At 41.4% G+C, this 21,787-nt stretch overlaps 1 protein-coding gene across 2 annotated transcripts in view; it reads right to left on the bottom strand.

The window, feature by feature from the left end:
- The window catches only part of cttnbp2nla (CTTNBP2 N-terminal like a), an 84,375-nt gene extending 63,067 nt beyond the window's left edge, over positions 1 to 21,308 (bottom strand). For both annotated transcript variants that reach the window (XM_034166089.1, XM_034166088.1), the window contains exon 1: positions 21,201 to 21,308. In XM_034166089.1, the coding sequence (XP_034021980.1) occupies positions 21,201 to 21,239 (39 nt within the window). In that variant the 5' untranslated portion in view covers positions 21,240 to 21,308. The remainder of the gene's footprint in view (positions 1 to 21,200) is intronic.
- Between the last annotated feature and the right edge of the window lie 479 nt (positions 21,309 to 21,787).

Consider the following 21,787-nt stretch of genomic DNA (forward strand, 5'->3'; position numbering starts at 1 on the left):
TGTCCCATCCTGTCTATGGCTGATGCTGAGACACTGATTCATGCATTTGTCTCTTGTAGATTGGATTATTGTAATGTTCTATTTTCTGGGTTGCCGCAATCCAGAATGAGAGGTCTTCAATTGGTTCAAAATGCTGCTGCCAGACTTTTGACACTGAGCAGAAAGTTTAAATTTCAATTCAATTCATTCAATTTATAAAGCGCCAACTCACAACAGCGTCGCTCCAAGGCGCTTCACACAAAACAATTCAAAATTAATGCAAAAACAAAAAATTAAAAGCACAATTAAAAGATTAAAAAAAAAACACAATAGAGTAAAATTAGAAGAATTAAATAGGATGCTAAGATAATATGCTAACCATAGCACTGAGAAAATGTCTCCACAGAATCTGACTGTCTTATCACCACTGGGAGACCATTCCATAAGACAGGGACACAATAGGAGAAGGCTCTTTGACCCACATACTTTTTCTTCACTCTTGGAACACAAAGTAGCCCTGCATCCACAAAGCCTGGGTCGGTACGTAGGGTTTAACTAAATCAGCTAGGTAGGTTGGTGCCAGTCCATGAACATTTTTATAGGCTAATAACAGAACCTTAAAATCTGATCTCACAGAGACAGGTAGCCAATGAAGAGATACCAGAACAGGTGTAATGTGGTCAAACTTTCTGCTTTGTGTCAAAAGTCTGGCAGCAGCATTCTGAACCAATTGCAAACCCCTAATACTGGACTGCGGTAACCCTGAAAATAGGACATTGCAATAATCCAATCTGGAAGAAGCAAAAGCATGGATCGGGGGTCTCAGCATCAGCCAAGGCCAGAATGGGACGAATCCTCGCTATATTTCACAGATGAAAGAAGCCCACCTCTCGTATTATCATTAATGTGAGGCCAAAGGACAACACAGGATCAAAAATCAACCCAAGGTTCCTCACCTTGTCCGTATGATGTATAGCACCTGAACCCAGGCCAAGTGCTAGCTGCTGAAATTGATGGCAATATCTTGCTGGACCAAGAACCATCATTTCATCACCTTTCCTTCTAACAACACTCAATAAGCATTTGGGAACTGAGGACACTAATTGTGAGTGTCATGACTGGGTATAAAACAAGCATCCCCAAAAGGCTCAGCAGTTCACAAGCAAAGATGGGGTGAGGATCACCACTTTGTGAACAACTGTCTGGTAAAAATAGTCCAACAGTTTCAGAATAATGTTTCTCAATGTTCAATTGCAAGGAATTTATGGATTCTATCATGTTCAGTCCATAATATAATCAGAAGATTCAGAGAATCTGGAGAACTTTCGACACTTAAGCGGCAATGCTGAAAACCAACACTGAATGCCAGTGACCTTCGATCCATCAGCGGCAATGCATTAAAAACAGACATCATTGTGTAAAGGATCTTACTGCGTGGGCTCAGGAACACTTAAGAAAAACCACTGTCAGTTAACACAGTTCGTCGCTACATCTACAAGTGCAAGTTAAAACTCTACCATGCAAAGCAAAAGCCATACATCAACAACAGCCAGAAACACCGCCGCCTTCTCTAGGCCCAAGCTCATTTGAAATGGACAGACACAAAGTGGAAAATTGTGCTGTTGTCTGATGAGTCCACATTTCAAATTGTTTTTGGAAATCATGGACGTCGTGTCCTCCGGACAAAAGAGGAAAAAGACCATCCAGATTGTTACCAGCGCAAAGTTCAAAAGCCAGCATCTGTGATGGTATGGGGGTGTGTTAGTGCCCATGGCATGGGCAACTTACACATCTGTGATGGCACCATCAATGCTGAAAGGCACATCCAGATTTTGGAGCAACAGATGCTGCCATCCAAGCAATGTCTTTTTCAGGGAAGTCCCTGCTTATTTCAGCAAGACAATGCCAAGCCACATTCTGCACGTGTTACAACAGTGTGGCTTCGTAGTAAAAGAGTGCAGGTAGTAGACTGGCCTGCCTGGATCCAGACCTGTCGCCCATTGAAAATGTGTGGCACATTATGAAGCACAAACTACGACAACGGAGACCCCGGACTGTTGAACAACTGAAGTCGTACATCAAGGAAGAATGGGAAAGAATTCCACCTACAAAGCTTCAACAATTAGTGTCCTCAGTTCCCAAACGCTTATTGAGTGTTGTTAGAAGGAAAGATGATTTAACACAGTGGTAAACATACCACTGTCCCCAGCTTTTTTGAAACATGTTGCAGGCATCCATTTCAAAATGAGGAAATATTTGCACAAAAACAATAGTTTATCAGTTTGAACATTAAATATCTTGTTTTTGTGGTATCCGTTCGAGCATTAAATATCTTGTTTTGTGTTTTTTGGTGGTGTATTTAACTGAATACAGGTTGAAGAGGATTTGCAAATCATTGTATTCTGTTTTTATTTACATTTTATACAACGTCCCAAACTTCATTGGAATTGGAGTTGTAAATGATTGAAAGCGGGCAAAATTAATGAATGAAAAAAAGATATCTGCTTTATTTACTGGCCATTCGTCCATCATGTTTTTAAAGTAATGTAGAAATATTGATGCTGATTAGCAGTGAAATCCAAGCAATAAGCGAAGTGTGCATATCAGGCCACGCGGTGCATTATGGGTAGGCTAAATTTTTCAGCTACCAACCCACAAGCTATAGCGGTGGAAAGCAGCAAGTAGTGCTGTGATTTGGATCATTTCAACCGCTGGAAAGTTGACAATTTAAAGCATTTTTGTAAGCTCCGCGGATTGCCTGTTACAACCAGGACTACGTACAGCAGTGGACAGAAATGGAAAGAAGAGCTGGTTGTGCTTGCGTGTGCTGCATCTGTACAGAAAGTACTGTTAGTGCTGAAGGAGGAAGAGCGCGCTGCTAACGAAAATGACCAGTGCTTGTTGATAGTTGGAGACAAACAAATTTCTGACCCCTTGAAGGCAACTAACAGATGGTTAGACGAAGTCCAGAGACTGAAACTGTGGATAGTGCAGAATATTTGCTAAGCAGGGATGAGAAATTGCTACTCCACCGGCTTCATAATGACGACAATGACGGTGAGTCTCACATATAACCTCTTTGGTGTCACGTTTGTTTTGATAAGTTTTGACAGACATACAATGATATGTGCATTAAATGCAGTTTGTTTATATAGAACATGTCAATTTTACAATATTACGCACCACGTCATTCATGGCGCGACATTACAGTCATAAGCCGATGCACGAAAACGGCGGCACGGTTTCAGGATATTGACAAAATAAATGTGTGGAAGAAACTTACAATTTTAGTCCGTCTTTTACGTCCATCTGGATCTTTCTTTTCTGTGGTGCAATTGTGTAGAATGAACGGAGGTTTACGACCACATTTCTTCTTCTTTCCATCTTTGTGTGGACTTGGCGGAGCTTTGCAATCGTGTGTTTTCAGCCAACTTTCAAGCCTGTAAATTCCGTTCAAGCATTTGAAAACAGCACAATGCGCCCCTGTCATTATTGTATGTGTCGCTTAAGTCTTAAAGCCTTTGAAACAATCCCTGTAAAAGCCTTAACCTTTACAGTACACTAATGCCACTTGTATACGAAGTTCAATGAGAGCAGTGTGAGTGTGGTAGCTGGGATTTTTGCCCCCGTTTGACCCACGCATGCGCAGATGCGATGCGCACTTCGCTTATTGTGCATTTAAGTGAACTGACCAAGTTAAAAGCAGACTGCCTCTGCTGCCTTTTGCTCAGCTCAAGACAGCCTGGCACAAAGCCAAAGCAAGTTGGGCTCCATGCATGGAAAGAATCACTACAAAATACCCGGAGTTGAGTACAGACTGTGTGCTGCACTTTCTCTGTGCTGTCTTGAGCTGTGCAGGGTCAATACAGAGGTAGGTGGGAGTCCACCGAGCTACAGAAACCATGACTTTTCCAATGTTTGCAACTCCAAAAGTAAAGCTATAGTTGTGTCCCCTTTTTTGCAGATCCATAAAAATGATCCAATCTGTGATTAAAACTGTGGTCTGATACAAACCATGAGTTTGGTTATCTGCTCCATCCCGAGTAATGTAACACTACTCTGGCATGAAACAGTTGCTGTTGTCATCACAAAAATACTGTAACAAATGAATATCCTCCCACCAAATTTGATAGCATGACTGCCACTGATTGGACAAATCTAACACACAGATGATCAGCTCTGGATAAGGAAGCCATCATCTGACCTGTGTCTTAATTTTCTAACATTCTAAATGAGCCACTCTGCTGCTCATGGCAAGTCGCCATTTCTTGAGGTTGGTTTATAGTGTGAAGTCAAAAACACTGGTGCTGTCATTGAAAGTTGGTATTAACGCTTGCAATAAATTTATTCTAATGTTTTCACCTCAGTGTTGAGCAGGAAGCTCAATGGATAAGGAGCTGCCCTGCCAAAAGTGGAACTAGCTTCAAATCCCCACTTATGCTTCCTGTCTCTGTCCTTGGACCAGACACTTATTTTGCATGGTACCAGTCAACCCAGCTGTAAATGGCTACTGGCCTTGACTGAGGAAGTAACCTGTGTCTTGTCCAGGAGTCATGGACTCTCATCTGATGCGTCCGACAGAGTCCGACAAAGGCACCAGCGAACCTCAGGGTATATACAGGACTTCACCATAGAGAATATAGTACAAGAGCTGTGCACTTCAGAAATAACATACTTAAAAAAAAAAGTCTAATGACACACATTTTGCCAATTTTCAAATAGGCCTACACATTAGTCACACACAGTATATAATTGTGTTCAGTTTTCAAGGGGATGTGATGGTGAAGTGGTTAAAGCAGTGAGCTTGTGACCAGAGGATCTTTGGTTCAAATCCACATCAGACCGGAACATCGCTCAGGGGAAGCACAGAGTTACATAAGCATTAGCAGTCTGACGTTGATGTGTGAATGGCTGAATGTGAAGCATCACTGTAAAGTGCAGTCCATTTACCATTTCAAAGCAGAACTGAAGGCACTATATTTATATTCACTATTTACACTAATCAGCCTTTGACCAATGACAGATGACATGAATAACCTCATCTAGTTTCAGTGGCACCTGTCAGTTTGTGGGGGGATATTACGCAGCAAGTTAGCATTTTGTCCTTGAAGTTGATGTGTTGGAAACCAGAAAAACAGGGACACATTAAGATCTGAGTGACTTTCACAAGCATCAAAACTGTGATGGCTATACCACTCGGCCAGAGCACAGAAGGCTGAACCATGTGGTCTCATTCAACTGAAATATCTGCTACCAATGTTTTTTTGTGAAACTACAACAGCACACCTTCAGGGGTCCAGTGGAGTCTAAGCCTCGACAAGTCAAGGCTGTTTAGGTGGAAAAAAGGCAATATCTGACATGTTGTCACAATGTTATGGATTATCAGTGTATATTTGTTATTCACCACTGCAAAAGGCATTACACTGGCAAAAACCAGGCTTTTTGCAAAGTGAATACTACTCTGTTAAACCTGATAACTGCTGTTGTAGACATTTTTTCAAAAGAGGCCATATAAAGACTAATTAAAATTTACCCTTATCATTGTTTTTTTTTTTTGTTTTGTTTTTTATTAAATTGCTGCACAAGAACATAAGGTGACTGTTCAAATAAAATCACCAGTGCAGATAAACTCACAGTTTGTGACATTTCTGAAGTAGCCAATGCACACTGACTTTCCACTTAAATCAGTGTGGAATATTTTGTCCCCGCTAACAAAGAAAAACCTTAAACTAAACATTCAGTGCTCTGCTGCATTTAAATACAATATCTAAGCAGTCCAAAGGGCCATGGCACAAGGACAGCAATTTTGTGACAAAAATGCCCTTGAAACTACGAACACCATGCAACCAATGTGCATGTGAGACTTTTATGAAAGCACATTCAATCAGTGCTGCCATGAAAAAAGATGAAAAAAACTGCAGACAATGAGTCACATGAAGGGGGGGGGTCTACGAAGAGATCTGGCCAGATTTCCTCTCTGGCTCCCGCACTGACCAACTTTCTCATATTGAGTGTTTTTTTTTATATGTACTGTACAAACAAAATGTGTGAGCAGTCCAAACTTGTAGCAGGAGTCATGGAATTAATCTGCTCTCACCCAAACCTACATTTTCAGTTCCTAATTGCATATTTCATCATTTCTAAGTAGTTTTATTTGAAAAACCTGACGTAAATTGTATGCCATAAATGCTTTGACGTTATCTGTGTAACTCTACAAGTTGTATTGTAATATTAATTTATACTCTAAATTCTTTCATATACAGGTGAGGACAAAATTATTAGCCCCCCCAAATAAAATTTAAAATTTTCTCCAAAAAAATTCCCAAGTGCTTTTTTAACAGCAAGGAATTTTTAAACAGAGAATTGCTAAACATCCTAGTTTTATTTAGGATTCTTACGTTATTTTACTTTGTATATCACCAAGGCTGCCACCACACATCACGTAGGGAACTCATAGCGATGGTGTGTTAATTTTTTCTGTGTTCATAGTGAAAATTTGATGCTCTTTTGCGTCTCTGCAGCCAGCCAAGAGAGAAGGTGGCACAGCTGCTCAGCCACGACACTTTTGGCTGGCAAATGGACTATGCATCTCAACTTTTAAACATGCTACTAAAGACTCACCACCCCCCACCCCATTCTTAATTTTTGCACTCTCTAGGTGCAACTGCTTTAAGTAAATAATCAACCGTGCCCAATTCGGCGATACTGCATTTCCACCTCATTTCAAGCAGAAATGGAATTATATTGACTCTTGCCTTTGAAAATAGATTGTCATATAAAAAGATTAATATCACAATATTGTGAGTGTTGATATTTACTCACAGTCATAGTAGAACATCGTATCATTGTATTTTGCAAATTCACTATACTTGTGAACACCCCTGGAGTTTATGCACATGGGCCATTCATGCAATATATTTTTTAGGACTGAAACGATTAGTCGAGTAATTCAAATAATTCGATTACAAAAAATGTTCGAGGCACAGAATATGACTCGAAGCTTCGTTTAACGTTTTAGTACATATGCTAGGCCTGTGTGTGGCGCTGTAACGTCCCCAGAAAAACAAACAGAAGAAGACTAGAGCAAGCGCTAATCAAATTAGCACAATAGCTACAGCTTTCCAACGCGACAAACAGAATGAAATAAAGTCTTTTATGAAAAAGATGGTCCAGGCTGATCATCTGAAATAGTTTACTGTGCATTTAAAGCAAAGCAGTGTGTTTTGTTTTTTTGTTTTTTTAAAAAAACACAGTTTCGTCCACTGGCCGCTCTACGTGTGGCGGCCGGCTGCTGCCTCTCTCTAACCGGTGTGAGCGGCTCAGCACTGCCCTCACACAGCTCCGTCCCGGCCACAGAGTCTCTGGAAGAAGTCCACGCTTTCTTCTGCGTTTTGCTTAGATTCGTAATAAGTGTTTCGCTTTTTAATTTTCGCTTTTTTGGGCAACACACAATGCTTCACAAAAACAGGAACTCAAATAAAATAATAATAATAAAAAACAGTGACTGCGAGGCTGCATGTTCAACCTCCAGCTGAAAATGAAATGCATTGGCTGAATCGCAGTGTTAAAAAGAAATTCATGCAGGGACCCAGTCCACCACCTTAATAAATCAATCAATCAATAAATAAAAATGGTTGCATTTTACAAGTTGGGAAAACAAAAAACAGAAAGCCACAACCCATCACCATTTGAGCAAAATGTCAAGACTGTGGCCTGACTTTGGCTGAGCTCCTGACACCAGGAAAGATCCAAAACTTGATGTGAAAACATAAATAATTACCCAGGAAAACAGAAAGGGATACACTAAATTTGACAATCTCCGTGATGACGCAGTGACATTGTGCCATTACTTAGGGAGAGCCCTGGACTGTTAGTCTGCAAGTCTGAATATAGCACATCAGCTCCAGGTACAGAGGCAGAAGCAGTAGTTTTTTTTTAAATGAGCGCTTTTCTTATTACAGCGCTTCAATTTACTTTCATACACCTGAACAACAATATGATTTGAGTCTTGGACCCTTTCTAAAACTATTCTCTCCAGCACTGGAGAACTTTGATAGTCTGATCCTTGCGTCAACGTCCTCACTGAAGAAAAGCACACAATGTCTAGAGCTGTGCCCTCACCAGCACTCGGTCTGTGGCAAAACCACAGGAGTAAAATGCTAATTACACTACAGCATACACACCTCCTTGGTTTTGGTTTACAGTCTCGTTTGGTAATTGCACAGGCAGCTGTAATTACAGAGACAGTATGTGTGCTGCCTGTGTTACGAGAAATGTCTGGCTCAGGAGGAAGCTACATGCATCATCGTGCTTGTTAAGAGCTTTATCATTGGATATTATTTCACACAGTCCTCGAGCTGGAGTTGGTAGTCATGAGAATATACAAAGCAGGGAAAACAGTATGGGAATTACAAATATTCCCACATGTTGTTCAAATTAGAAAAATCCTGTGCTGGTAATGTTATTTTACAAATGGACAGTTTCATCTGCAACAATGCAAACATTTAAAAATGTGGAAAAAAAAAGTAAAATATCACTGTCGCCAACCAAACGCTCCCCCCACTAAAATCAGTCCCCCCTGCCTTCACTGTGCATGCGTCAGTGTCAGCATCGTCATTTCTAAGGGTCAGCTGTGATCCACTAATTATCACCTCACTTCTGCTTCAAACTGCACTCAGTCATCATCTATCTCAGCGACGGATATCTGAAGCTTTTGTACGACAATCATTTCCACATAAATTCAGCATCATTTCGTAATAAAAGACGGCGAACCGATCAGAGCGCAGCAGCACGGCAGACGTCTTACGTGCCACTGCGTCTATGTCATCTCAGTATGTCAGTAGAGAAATGAGGTGATTATCGCCTCGTTCTTGCTTAAAACGGCCTCATTTCTGCTTAAAACTGACGTTAGAATTATTTAAGAGGTTTTACTTTGTCATTGATGGTTAATAATCACATTATTCCCTTTGATCACTTTTGGTGTAGAGAGTCAGACTCAGACGTCCAAATGACACGTGCAGTGAAGGCAGGGCGGACCAATTTTGGTGGGGGGGGCGTTCGGTCGGCAACACCAGTTATTCAATAACAACCACCATTTGTGAGAAGCTGCTTGTGTATATTATAATAGCAGGAAAACATTACACATTACGGGCCCTATCTTGACCAACACTGGTGCACACTTTATGGCACAGTGCAAGACCATCTGAGGCACATTAAACAAATCTTCGCAATTTATGCAGCCCATAATCTGAGCACAAAATATAGAAACAATTTGCTGTTTACAGGGCTGTGTAGTATGACAAAAATCTCATCATGATATAGGTAATTTCATATCCTGATAACAGGGCTCGAAATAGTACGTGCATGTGCTAGTTTGTGCACATATTATTCGAGCACAGAATTTTATACTGCACTTGCACTGGTGCAAGTAACTTTATCCAAGTTTTATCAACTATAAGCACCAGTAGAATGAACCAATAAACGAATAAATAAGGAACAAAACCAATTTCCAGTGTGTTGTCTTTGTTTTCCCTGCGTTTTATGACTCTCACACACGGAGCGAGTTGCTGTCCTCTATTTGTTGTGGAAAGCGGCACATGCACACAAAAAAAAAAAAAAACTGGCTGTCGTTGCGGTTCCTTATGGAACCCGGGAGAGGTCACTTAAAGTGATATTTTTTTCTGGCCATGATAATTTGTGCGCATGTTTTCCTATAATTGAGCCCACGAATTAATAAAACGTGCTCTCAAATTAATAAAACATGCGCACATTTTCTTGGCCGTGATCATTCATGCGCATGTTTTCCTTTAATTGAGCCCTCAAATTAATAAAACGTGTGCATGTTTTCCTTTAGTTCAAAATGAACTCCATAATATGACCTAAATTGTCATCCTCACAACGGGGAGACGCTTCACCCTCAGCATCCTTTTTAATGTGCTTAAACTCCAGATGATGCCATGCTGGGCAGCTGGAGTTCCCTGTATGTCCTTGTGCACCCAAACCATGATGATATACCCTGACCAGATCCATTTCTAATGGGGAAATGTATTACACTGTCTCCTGGTTTGTTGACTAATAGTCAACATTTCTGTGTCAAGACAATATTGAATAATTGAGTGCACGTTTTATAAATTGTGGCCACGTTTAAGTAGATCGTGCCCTTGTTTTACTCAAACGATGCTTAAATAAAATGTGCGCACAATATAATAAAAAGTGCGCACATTCTCTCCACATGCAAAACATTTTGCAATGACAATTCCAGGGCTCTGTAGTTCTTCGCTCTCTCTCCCCTCAAACTCTGTCATAATTGTGTTATAAACCAGTCACCAATAATCTTCACGGAAGATTCGTTCGGGGCGCACCTGAAAAAAAAAAAAACTGTCTGCCGCTGATCTCCCCTCAAACTATCCCCAGAGAGGAAGAGTCTGACACATCAGAGGAGGAGTTTTAAGGTTGATATAAGACTGACTTTTGGTTGTACAAGTACCTTTTTTTGGTGCAAGTAATTTTTTTGTTACTAGCACCAGTGCAAGTAGGTTAAAATGTATTTCAACCCCTGCGATAACCATATATATCATGATACAATGCATTTCTGTAAATGTAATGAATAACATGGAAATGCTCTTTCTTATGACATTTTAAATTATATACTCAAGAATAAAAAGGTATTCACTCATATTTGATTATTTTTCTCCTTTTATTTCAGACCTTAGGGCAAATGTTTTAGAATTGGAGAACATGAACAAACACAAACACAACCAGTGAATATAGGTAACTTGTTTTATTCTAAAATATGGCATAGGCTTGAAAATTTCATTGCTTTTTGATCACAGTACATCACTAATTTATGGCATGAATCACAAAGAAAAGCTATTGCTGAAACGGACAAAACACCAGCAAAAAGGGTCAATTTCGAATGGAGTTTGTGGCGTAATGGCAAAGATAACATCAAAAATATCATGATGATTGTTTATATATTGTTGTTCCGTTACAGATTTGCTGTTATTTAATCGCAAATGGGTAAGAGACATATTGATGTAGGCGGATTTGTTATTTGTTTACAGCTGACCTTAGGGTCAGCTGTAAACAGAGTGAAGATTGTTGCAGCAGATGAAAAAAACTTGAATTTTAAGTGGATTTTCTTTAAAGAACTAAAAATCAAATAAAGAATAAGCGTGAGAATAAAAAATTACAAGAATGTTCCAATTTAAATGTTAAAACTATGTACCAGTTAAAATCCCCCCTACCCCCCTCCCTGCTTCAGTCCACACTGTCAAATGAATACATGATGTGGTGAGGCTTCTTTGCTTCTCATTTGCCAAGGTGGCAAATATAAAAATAACCTTAATACTAGTAGCACCACTGGCAAAATCTATGATTTCTGTCCTTAACTGATGAGTGGAAAGGTTTGTTTGCGCTGCACTCTGAATTCCATTTTCAAAGTGGCTACGCATCGTGGACTGCAGTCTCTGTCGAAGAAGCAGCTTATTTCAGATGCCACTGCTTGACAGCGAAAAATATAAATAAATCACTCAGTGAAACATTGGGCATAATTAATAAATTAATGTTAGGTGGAGAAAGAGTCTCCTTTTACACACAGTTCCTTTTACACACACGGTTCTCCTTTTACACGCAGTCTCCGACTACGTAAAAGGAGAACCGCAATGCTTCGCTTGTTTGTGCTGAGCACACAGCACTTCTCCCTTACTATCATTTATGATGAACTCATTTTCACACTTCCACATTTAGGTTACAGTCTCATTCATTTTTCCCCCTCAAAATTCTACTTACAACACCCTGTAATGACAACATAAAAAACAGAAATCGCATGTACATAAGTATCCACACCCTTTGCTCAACACTGTTGATTAACCTTTGGCAGCAATTACAACCTCAAGCCTTCCTGAATATGATGCCATAATCTTGGTGCACCTATCTTTGGGCAGTTTTGCCATTTTCTCTCTTTGCAGTACCTCTCAAGTTCCATCAGGTTGGATGGGGAACGTCGGTGCACTCCATTTTCAGATCTCTCCAGAGATGTTCAATTGGATTCAGGTCTGGACTCTGGCTGGGCCACTCAAGGACATTCACAGAATTGTCCTAAAGCCACTCCTTTGATATCTTGGCTGTGTGCCCCAGTCTGAGGTCAAGGGCACTCTGGAGCAGGTTTTCATCCAGGACATTGCTGCATTCATCTTACCCTCAATCCTGACTAGTCTCAGAGTTCTTGCCACTGAAAAACATCACCATGGAATGATGCTGCTACCACCATGCTTCACTGTAGGGATGGTACTGGCTCTGTGATGAGCGGTGCCTGGTTTCCTCCAAACATGATGCCTGGCATTCACGCAAAAGACTTCAATCTTTGTCTAATCAGACAAAGGCTGTGTGCTTAGGGTCACTGTCCTGCTGAAAGATGAATCGTCACCCCAGTCTGAGGTCAAGAGCACTCTGGAAGAGGCTTTCATCCAGGATGTCTCTGTACATTGCTGCATTAATCTTTCCCTCAATCCTGACTAGTCTCCCAGTTCCTGCCATTGAAAAACATCTCCACAGCATGATGCTGTCACCACCATGCTTCACTGTAGGGATGGTGCCTCGTTCCCTCCAAACGTGACACCTGGCATTCAGGCCAAAGAGTTCAATCTTTGTCTCAAAAGACCAGAGAATGATGTTTCTCGTGGTCTGAGAGTCCTTCAGGTGCCTTTTCACAAACTCCAGGTGGGCTGCCATGTGCCTTTTACTACGGAGTGGCTTCCTCTGGAGACTCTACCATACAGGCCTAACTGGTGGATTGCTGCAGAGATGGTCCTCTGGAGACTCTTCCATACATGCCTGACTGGTGGATTGCTGCAGAGATGGTTGTCCTTCTGAAAGGTTCTTTTCTCTCCAGATGAATCCTGGAGCTCTCACAGAGTGACCATATGGTTCTTGGTCACCTCCCTGACTAAGGCCCTTCTCCCCTGATCACTCAGTTTAGATGGGCGGCCAGATCTAGGAAGAGTCCTAGTGGATCCGAACTTCTATTTACGGATGATGGAGGCCACTGTGCTTACTGGGACCTTCAAAGCAGCAAAAATGGTTGTGTACCCATTCCCAAATTTGTCCCTCAAGACAATCCTGTCAGAGGTCTATAGACAATTCTTTTGAAACGGATGCACCTGAGTTCGATTTTGAGCTTCATGGCAAAGGCTGTGAATACTTATGTGCAAATGATTTCTTAATTTGTGTGTATATATATATATATATATATATATATATATATATATATATATATACACACACACACACACACACACACACACACACATACATACATACATACACACAAAAATCTCAAATTTTTTTTCAATACCCCATATTGTCATTATGGGGTATTATATGTATAACTATGAGGAAAAAAAATGAATTTAATCTATTTTGGAATAAGGCTGTAACACAAAAAAGGTGTAAAAAGTGCAGTGCTATGAATACTTTCTGGATGCACTATAAGCTTTATGAAAAATTCTGCAATACTTGTACTTTGTATTTCTTCATTTTGAACTGCATCAGAGCTCTGCAATATTGTAGAACTGAACCCAGACGCAAACGTTCAGGTCGTTACTTCTGTACTTTTGCATGTCATCTGCAAAAAAAAAAAAAAAAAAAGCAACCACATACCTCTGTGTGATGATTAGGATCTGTATTTTGTTCCTAAAGTGCTGTGCAGAGCAGATCTAGCTTCAGATAAGCGGCAGGGGAATCTAAAGTATTGTTTTTTGTTTTGTTTTTTACACTTTTTTCTTTTAAAGACTATAAATCTTGAGGACAGCTGTGCACTACAGTTAAGACCCCATTCAATCTGGGGTTTCCAGTCAGCTCGCTAAAGACAATTTACAGCCCTTTGACCTCGGGATGCTCCCCACTGCTGTCCTCTGATGGCATGACCCTGATCAAGATCCAGGGTGGGCACCATGAACCCTGGAAGGTCTACTTCAGCACCCTGCTCAACAGACCATCAACAGTGGATCCAGCCGCGCTTTACCACATTCCACAGCAGCCTGAAGTGAAGGAACTTAACTCGCTCCCCACAGTGACTGAAATGGAGAAGGTGATCCATCAGATTAGCGCAGGCAGAGCATCAGGAAAAGACAACATACCTGCTGAGATCTATACAGCAGCAGACCCAAACACCCCCAAAGCCTTCCTCAACATTCTGCTGAGCATCTGGGTTAAGGAAAAGATTCCGGATGACTTCCGTGATGCCCTCATCATCTCCCTGTGTAAGAACCAGGGAAGCAGAGCAGACTGCAGCAACTACAAGGCCATCTCACTCCTCCCCATCACCGGAAAAATCTTTACTTTGGTCATCCTCAACAGACTGGTCACCATCTCTGAACCTGAAGGACAGTGCAACTTTAGACCTGCCAGAAGCACGGGGACATAATATTCACCATGAGACAATTACAAAAAGTGTATTGAGCAGAACATGCCCTTGTACTCGGTGTTTATTGACCTGACCAAGGCGTTGGACACAGTCAACAGACAAGCCTTTGGTTTGTGCTCAAGAGCAATGGATGCCCCAGGAAATTCATCCAAATGATTCAGTATTTCCACAACTGCATGACCAACCAGATTCTCACCAGTGGTGATGTAATGGAAGAGTTTGAGATCAAAATTGTGTGAAACAAGGCTCCATCTTGGCGTCCATTCTATTCAACATCTTCTTCACCCACATGCTCTCCCACGCCGATCAGAACCTGAAAAAGGAAGTTTACATCCGCTATCGCCCAGATGGGTCCCTCTTCGACCTCCACTGCCTCAATGTATGCCGTTAGCCCATACAGACTCTGACCTACAGCTCATACTGGATCGCTTCTCAGAAGCATCAAAGCTGTTTGGCTTGACAATCAGTCTCTGCAAGACTGAAGTGTTCCATCATCCTGCTCCAAACACCTACCCCCTAGCACCTACCATTACGATCTACGGCAATCACCTCTTCAACATCCAGAACCTCAAGTACCTGGCTAGCACACTGTCTCATGATGGTTCCCTCAACAGAGAGATTGATGCCCGCATCAGTAAAGCATGTCAAGCACTATGGAGGCTCTGCAGCAGTCCTAAATCAGCACAACATACATACATCTGACAACAAAACTCAAAGTTTTCAATGCTGTGGTAATCCCCTCTCTCCTCGATGGATGTGAACACTATGTAACACAATTTTTGTTCCTGGCTTCTAAGTGTTATATTTCAACTGCTTATGTCTAAAGTCTATGGAAAAATGACTACATTCAGCACAAACTTTGATTTTATTTTTTTAACATTCTAGAAAGTTCTAAAAGTTTCTTGAAATTTCAAGATAATTCTGGAAACTTCTAGCAAAGAATATTCTAGAAACTACTCGGTAGTAGTGAAGGCGAATCAAGAATATTCTTGAAAACAGACAAATTTCAAAATATCATTGTCCTGATCACAGAAGCAAAGTTTCTGTGGAATAACAGCTATTTTCTATTTATTTAAGGCATAACAGGTTAGGAAAACTCACTGTGTACCCAGGAACAAAACAAAAATAAAAATGTGTTACATAGTGTAATGGACACGGTATTTCGGGCACATCAAGAAGCTGGAGAACTTCCATATATGTGCCCTCTCCACTCCATTCTCTGCATTCAGTGTTAAGATCGCATCACGAATCTTGAGGTCCTCGACCGTGCAAACACCACCAGCACTGAATCCATGCTTGCCAAGGCCCAACTCTGATGGGTGGGACATGTCATCCCACATCATGGAGGGGCACCGGCTGCCCAGACACCTGCTGTCTGGTAAACTAGCGTGTGGCAGACAAAAGCAGAACCGCCCCAAGAAGAGGTATATAGACTGCGTTAAAGCAGACTTTCATCTGTGTTGTATAAATCCCAAAGACATAGAACAACATGCCAGCAACAAACCACAGTGGAGATCACTAGTGCTCAAGACTAACACAAATCTCAAGGATGCCTGCTGACAACGACTGACTGTGGCAAGAGAAAAACCCCACCAGTGAGCTATCCATCCAACAAAGACAATGACTGATTTCCAGTTACCCCATTGCTCCAGACTATGCGCCTCTAGTTCTAGAATGCGCAGCCACCTGGGAGTGCATAGATGAGTTGCTGAATGATCATGTCTTCTCCGGACCCAAAGCACCACTGTCACGTGCGTGCCTGTGTGTTCGCTATGCACAGCCACAGTAATTAAGCAATCAACACCAAACTTGGTATGGTGACTGGGGGCACCAAGGGGGATGTTACTGGGGCCTTAGGATGAAAACATATGTGTGCAAACACACACATGGTCAGCCTTATATATTAGATCATGACCCGTTCACTGGAGCCCTTATTTTCACAGTTCACGTGGTACGCAGGTCAGGTAGCAAGCATCGCACTTTATTTACTATGTAGTAGTGGCTGGCTAAGGTGGACTTTAATTACAATCTGAATGGGTGCCCTGCATGTGAGTTAAGGCGTGCATTTTTTTTTCTTCAATTAAGAGCCAATATTTTTAAAGTTCAGGTAGGTTTACATTAGGGTGTGATTCAAGCCGACTCGGATTTCAATGAAACTTGGCTCAGAGATGGAACCTACCAAGAAACTAACTTTCCCAAACTTTCATGACCGAAAACCAAACGGTGACCAGGGGTCATCAAAGTTCAAGGCAAAAATACACAAAAACTGATATTTTATTAAATTCCCATCTTTCAAGTGGTGTAACATTCAGCGCCATCAAGTCCCTAAGCTAGTTTAACTATCACAATGACATAGGAAGGGAAACTCTTTCATCTTATATACATATTTGTTTGGGGAATCGATGGTGCTGAATATAGGGGCGCTCAATGTCTGGTCATTTTTGCAAAATTGGCTGTGTTTAAAGGCCTATAACCCTCTGCACCATCAAGACCCCAACCAGATTTCAATATTATCAACAAATATAGGCCCTACTCTATCAAATGCAACTGAAAAAACATTGGGGTCTTGATGGCGCTGGCCACCAGGGGGCACCAAAGTACTCGACTTGCCCAATTTTGAAGAAATTTAGCGTCACCTGGTGGCCCACGCCATCAGCCTTCTTTAACAAAATTTGGAGGAGTGGATAAACCAACATCTCTACTTTATATAACAGTTGGCAGGATTTTGGGGACTCCTCTTATATTGATTTGATATCCCTTTAAAATCAGATCATTGGTCAGACATTTGTCTCTCGATCTGCATCATCTGCAGTACAAGAGTTCATGCATGACTTACTTGGATATGCCTCAAATTGTCTTCTCCCTTGGCAGGCTTGAGGATTTAGTGATCGGAAAAATAACTTCAGAAAAATTCTTATGTTCTATTGAACAGGACATGTTCACAAGCTTGTTGCCATAGCAACTGATACCAATAAACATGTATTGGATTGACTGCACATAAGGGAAGGAGAATCAAAAGGACATATCATCAGATCATACATGCATTCATGTGGTAATTCATGCAACTGGGTTAGTGAGCATGTGTTCAATGAAGATTTTGGCCTCTCTTCATTGGCTTCCTGTCTCTGTGAGGTCAGATTTTAAGGTTCTGTTAATAACCTATAAAATTATTCATGGGCTAGCACTTCCCTACCTAGCTGACCTCATTAAACCCTACATACTGGCATGGGCTCTGTGCAGCCGGTCTGCTCTGTGTCAGCCTGATCCCGTCAGATCTCAGAAGCTAAGCAGAGCAGGATCTGGTTAGTACTTGGATGGGAGACCTCTTTGGAACACCAGTGGCTGTGTGTGTTTCTCCAGGTAAAACTGGAGTTGCGTCAGGATGGGCATCCGGTGTAAAACTTGTGCCAAATACCAATGCAGATCTGGCTGTATCTGCTGTGGCGAACCCGAACAAAACCGGGAGCAGCCAAATGAACAACAACTGACATGGGCTCTGTATTCTCACGGTGCAGGACCATCAGAATGGGAGAAGTTGTGTCGGTAAGTTTTAGCCTACACACTTTCAAAGAGTAGATGCAGTCTCTCGCCTGCACAAATGCATCAACATGTTTGAGCTCCGGGTCATAAACAAATCACAACACATGTCCACTTTCCACCACATCATCACTTTTTCTTTGCATTTTCACCTTGCTGTGTAATTTGCCCAAAAACTCAGAAAGTGCCATGTTTCTGATGGGGACATATGAGGGCTGTCCACGGAAGAGGGATTATTGTCATATTTTAACCCTTAAAGCCCTGGCCAGACCGAATAATAAAGCCATTAATAATAAGCCAAATTTGTCAGAAATTTAAGTGATTATTCAAATAATAAGCCACAAATATGATGTTCTTCTGATAGAATTGCAAGAAACAGATGTTTAAAAAAGCCACAAGGACTTTCTCAGAATGGAGCCTGCTCTGTTGCAGGGAGCCTGTCCTGTCCTCGTAGCCACCAGGTACTCGGATAATGGGTCTCTAACAGCCTCGTACTCACCACTAACATGCCTCTAACATCCTCATTTGTCCTCGTACACAAGTCGCCCCATGCTATTTTTGCTCAATTTTGAACTATTCTCCCACGTTTCTTGAATAATTCGACTCGCACAAAAAAAATTCATGTTACGTGGCTCATTGTTCATTGTTCATTATTCGGTCTGACCAGGCTTTAGTGCCCCCTAAGGCTGCAGCTATCAATTATTTTAGTAATCAAGTATTCGATCGATTATTCTGGCGATTAATCGAGTAATCGGATAAAAAGTACTTCTGCGTTTTTAAACAACAGCAATAGTCCAGGGCTCTCTCTAAGCAATGCCACAATGTCACTGCGCCAAAGTGTTGGCATTTTGCTGAAATGGCGATGGGATGTGGCTTTCTGTTTTGTTTTCTCCAACTTGTAAAATGTAACCTTTTTAAGTTTTTTCTTTTTTTTTTTTTAAATAAAGGTTGATGGACTGGGTCCCTGCGAGAGAGACAGCAGCCGGCCACCGGGTCATAGAGCAGACCGTGTGTATTTTAAAAATAGACAAACACGCTGCTTCACTTTAAATGCACAGTAAGTCTGTTTCAGATGATCAGCGTGGACCATCTTTCTCTTAAAAGCCTTTATGTGTCACATTGGAAAGCGGTAGCTATCGTTGCTAATTTGATTAGCTGTTATGCTCGTCTTCTTCAGTTTTTTTTTCTGCAGACGTTGCAGCACCACACACAGGCCTGGCATATGTACTACAACGTTAAACAAAGCTTCGAGGCACAGAATTTCCCTCGAACATTTTTTGTAATCGAATTACTCGAGTTACTCGATTAATTGTTTCAGCCCTAGTGCCCGCCCTCAAACAAGACTGCACTGCCCAATTACAGTATATCCCAGTTCATCACAAACAACCTCCTACCACCTCTAAAGAATTCCAAGATCTGGACAAGGTTTCAAACTGTGACCTTCTCTCATAAACCTAAGTCAAATGCAGCCATTCTGCTCTATATATATCTGATCGCATCAGATCTCAGAAGTGAAGTGGAGTAGGTCCAGATCAGTACGTGGCTGGGGTAGCGAGTGAAGTCACCCCACTGCATACTTGCCCCAGGTGAAGTCACCTCACTTTTGTCGGTGAAGTCACCCCACTACAGCTATCCATGCATGCTTTTTAAAATAATTAATGATGACTAGTATAAAGTTAGGAACCTGCCAGTGTGATGTATGGAACTGTACAGTGCTCCCTGCTTCTCCCATCAATGGGCTTTTTACCTGACAATTACATTCCCCTACCTTAAAACAACATCTTACTCACAAAACCTGAGTAAGAACAGTGTATTATGCCATTGGTGTGTATTAATAATTTATTACATGACCATATAACAACTGAAATACTGTGTTATTAGAGTGGGGTGTCTTCATCTGGGGCAAGTACGCAGTGGGGCGACTTCACTATGAACCCTCAGGTGGCAGACTGTGTAGGAAGAGCAGGGGTTGTGTGCATTTCTCCATGTGCAACTGGAGTAGTGTCAGGAAGGGCACCGGTGTCGCAGACCGAACGGTCCGCCCCTAAAAATTGGTCCGCCTTTTGCATCTGCACATGCGTCATTTCGGACCACAGCAGCACATCTGGAGTCTCCTCACCCAAAGCAATTAAATGGACTATTAATCATCACATGATAAAGGCAAAGCCTCTTAAATCATTGTAAAGTCAGTTTGAAGCAGAAAGGCCATTTTAAGCAGAAATTAGGTGAAATTTGTGACGCTTTGAAATGTCCGACGCACAGTGAACACATCAGCTAGCAGCTCGTTTAGCCGTGGCACTCTGATCGCTTCTGCCGCCTTTAACGATGAAATAATGCTGAATTTATGTGGAAATGATTGTTGTACAAAAGCTTCAGATATCTGTCGCTGAGACAGATGATGACTGGTGGGCAGTTTGAAGCAGAAACGAGGTGTTAATCCGTGAACCGTGTCATCAGGGGGGACCAGTTTTTTTTAGAGGGACCGTTCAGTCTGCAACACCGGGCATGAAACTTGTGTGAAATCCTAATGCGGTTCTGCTATGGTGACCCCAAACAAACAAAGGGGGGGGGGGGGTGTTAAAAAGATAAACAACAACCTTCTGGCAATTATATCTATGGAAGTGACAACAAGCCTTTGGTTTGGACCACACTAGCTACTTTTTTTTTTTTTTTTTTTAGATAACTGTGAAGTACAGTTAAAATTATTCTGGCATCAATTTAACAAATCACTTCTCAAATAGAATAAACATTACATTCTATAAAACTTAACAGAATCTTACACGGATTTCGGGGATAAGAGAAAAAGCTTCCCATCCAGAGATCAGAGTTATGTAGGCTGTAAATAAATAAGGGTCAGCTCAGGGGAAGTATACAGTCTGCTGAATTTCCCTGTTTGATTAATCAGGACGTCTGACCAGATGTAGTATGTGTCTGGATACTAAATTGGATTTGGTGCATAACCTAATTTTTGTGTAGGTCACTGACTTAAGCTGGCTGCTTAGCGATTTTGAAGCAGCCTAATATGAACACAAAACATGTTAGTGATATTAAACCGATAAATAAGAGCCTGGATCAAGTCTGCTGTAGTTCTATGTCAGTTTGAGAAGATGCAGTTTCTCAAACGGTTCGGCCTGCTGCCTTCTTCTTTTTTTTCCCTCCTCCGGTTTCTTTTCTTTTGGACCAATATGGATAGAAACACGACGAAACCCCGCGTAATATAAAGATTATGTCAGGAAACATTCTCTAAAAGGCTGCTTACCTTCATATAGCCATCTGAAGTCTTCGAAAACTCCAACATGAACTTTTCCTCCTGTCGTAAGATTTGCTTTGGTACGTGTGATCCCGAAGCAGCAGAGGAACGGTGGACTGAAAGAGTGTTTTTTTGTGTGACAACCGAGTCAGCCAATAGAAGAGCCAGTCCTGCATCTTGTAGCCAATTAGAGGCGAGCATCTGGGGAAGAGGGCGGGGGCTTCAAGAGGAGCATCCCTCCTCTTGGATTTAGGTTATATTTTTCTTTGTTTAGTTCTGCCTCTTTTTAAAAGATTCTTTAAAGAATCGAACCGAGTCCCACCCCGAGACATGTAAATTAAAGTAAGGACACGTGATTTATCTCACGTGTATTTTACGGTGAATTATAATTTTAAGTACTGGATTATGAAATTATATCAAACATTATTGTGTTGAATTTTTATCTTAAAATTATTTGTTAGTCTCACAGCCCTTAAAAGCTGGAAAAGAAACAAACATCACTTTATTTAAAATGTTTGTAGTGTTCACACCATTTGTTTCAGCTGAGTGAGGTTGTTGGAGATGGATTGTGTTATAGTGGGGTGGGCAACTTATTG

This window comes from Thalassophryne amazonica, chromosome 3, assembly GCF_902500255.1.
Source record: "Thalassophryne amazonica chromosome 3, fThaAma1.1, whole genome shotgun sequence".
NCBI classification, from domain to species: Eukaryota; Metazoa; Chordata; class Actinopteri; order Batrachoidiformes; family Batrachoididae; genus Thalassophryne; species Thalassophryne amazonica.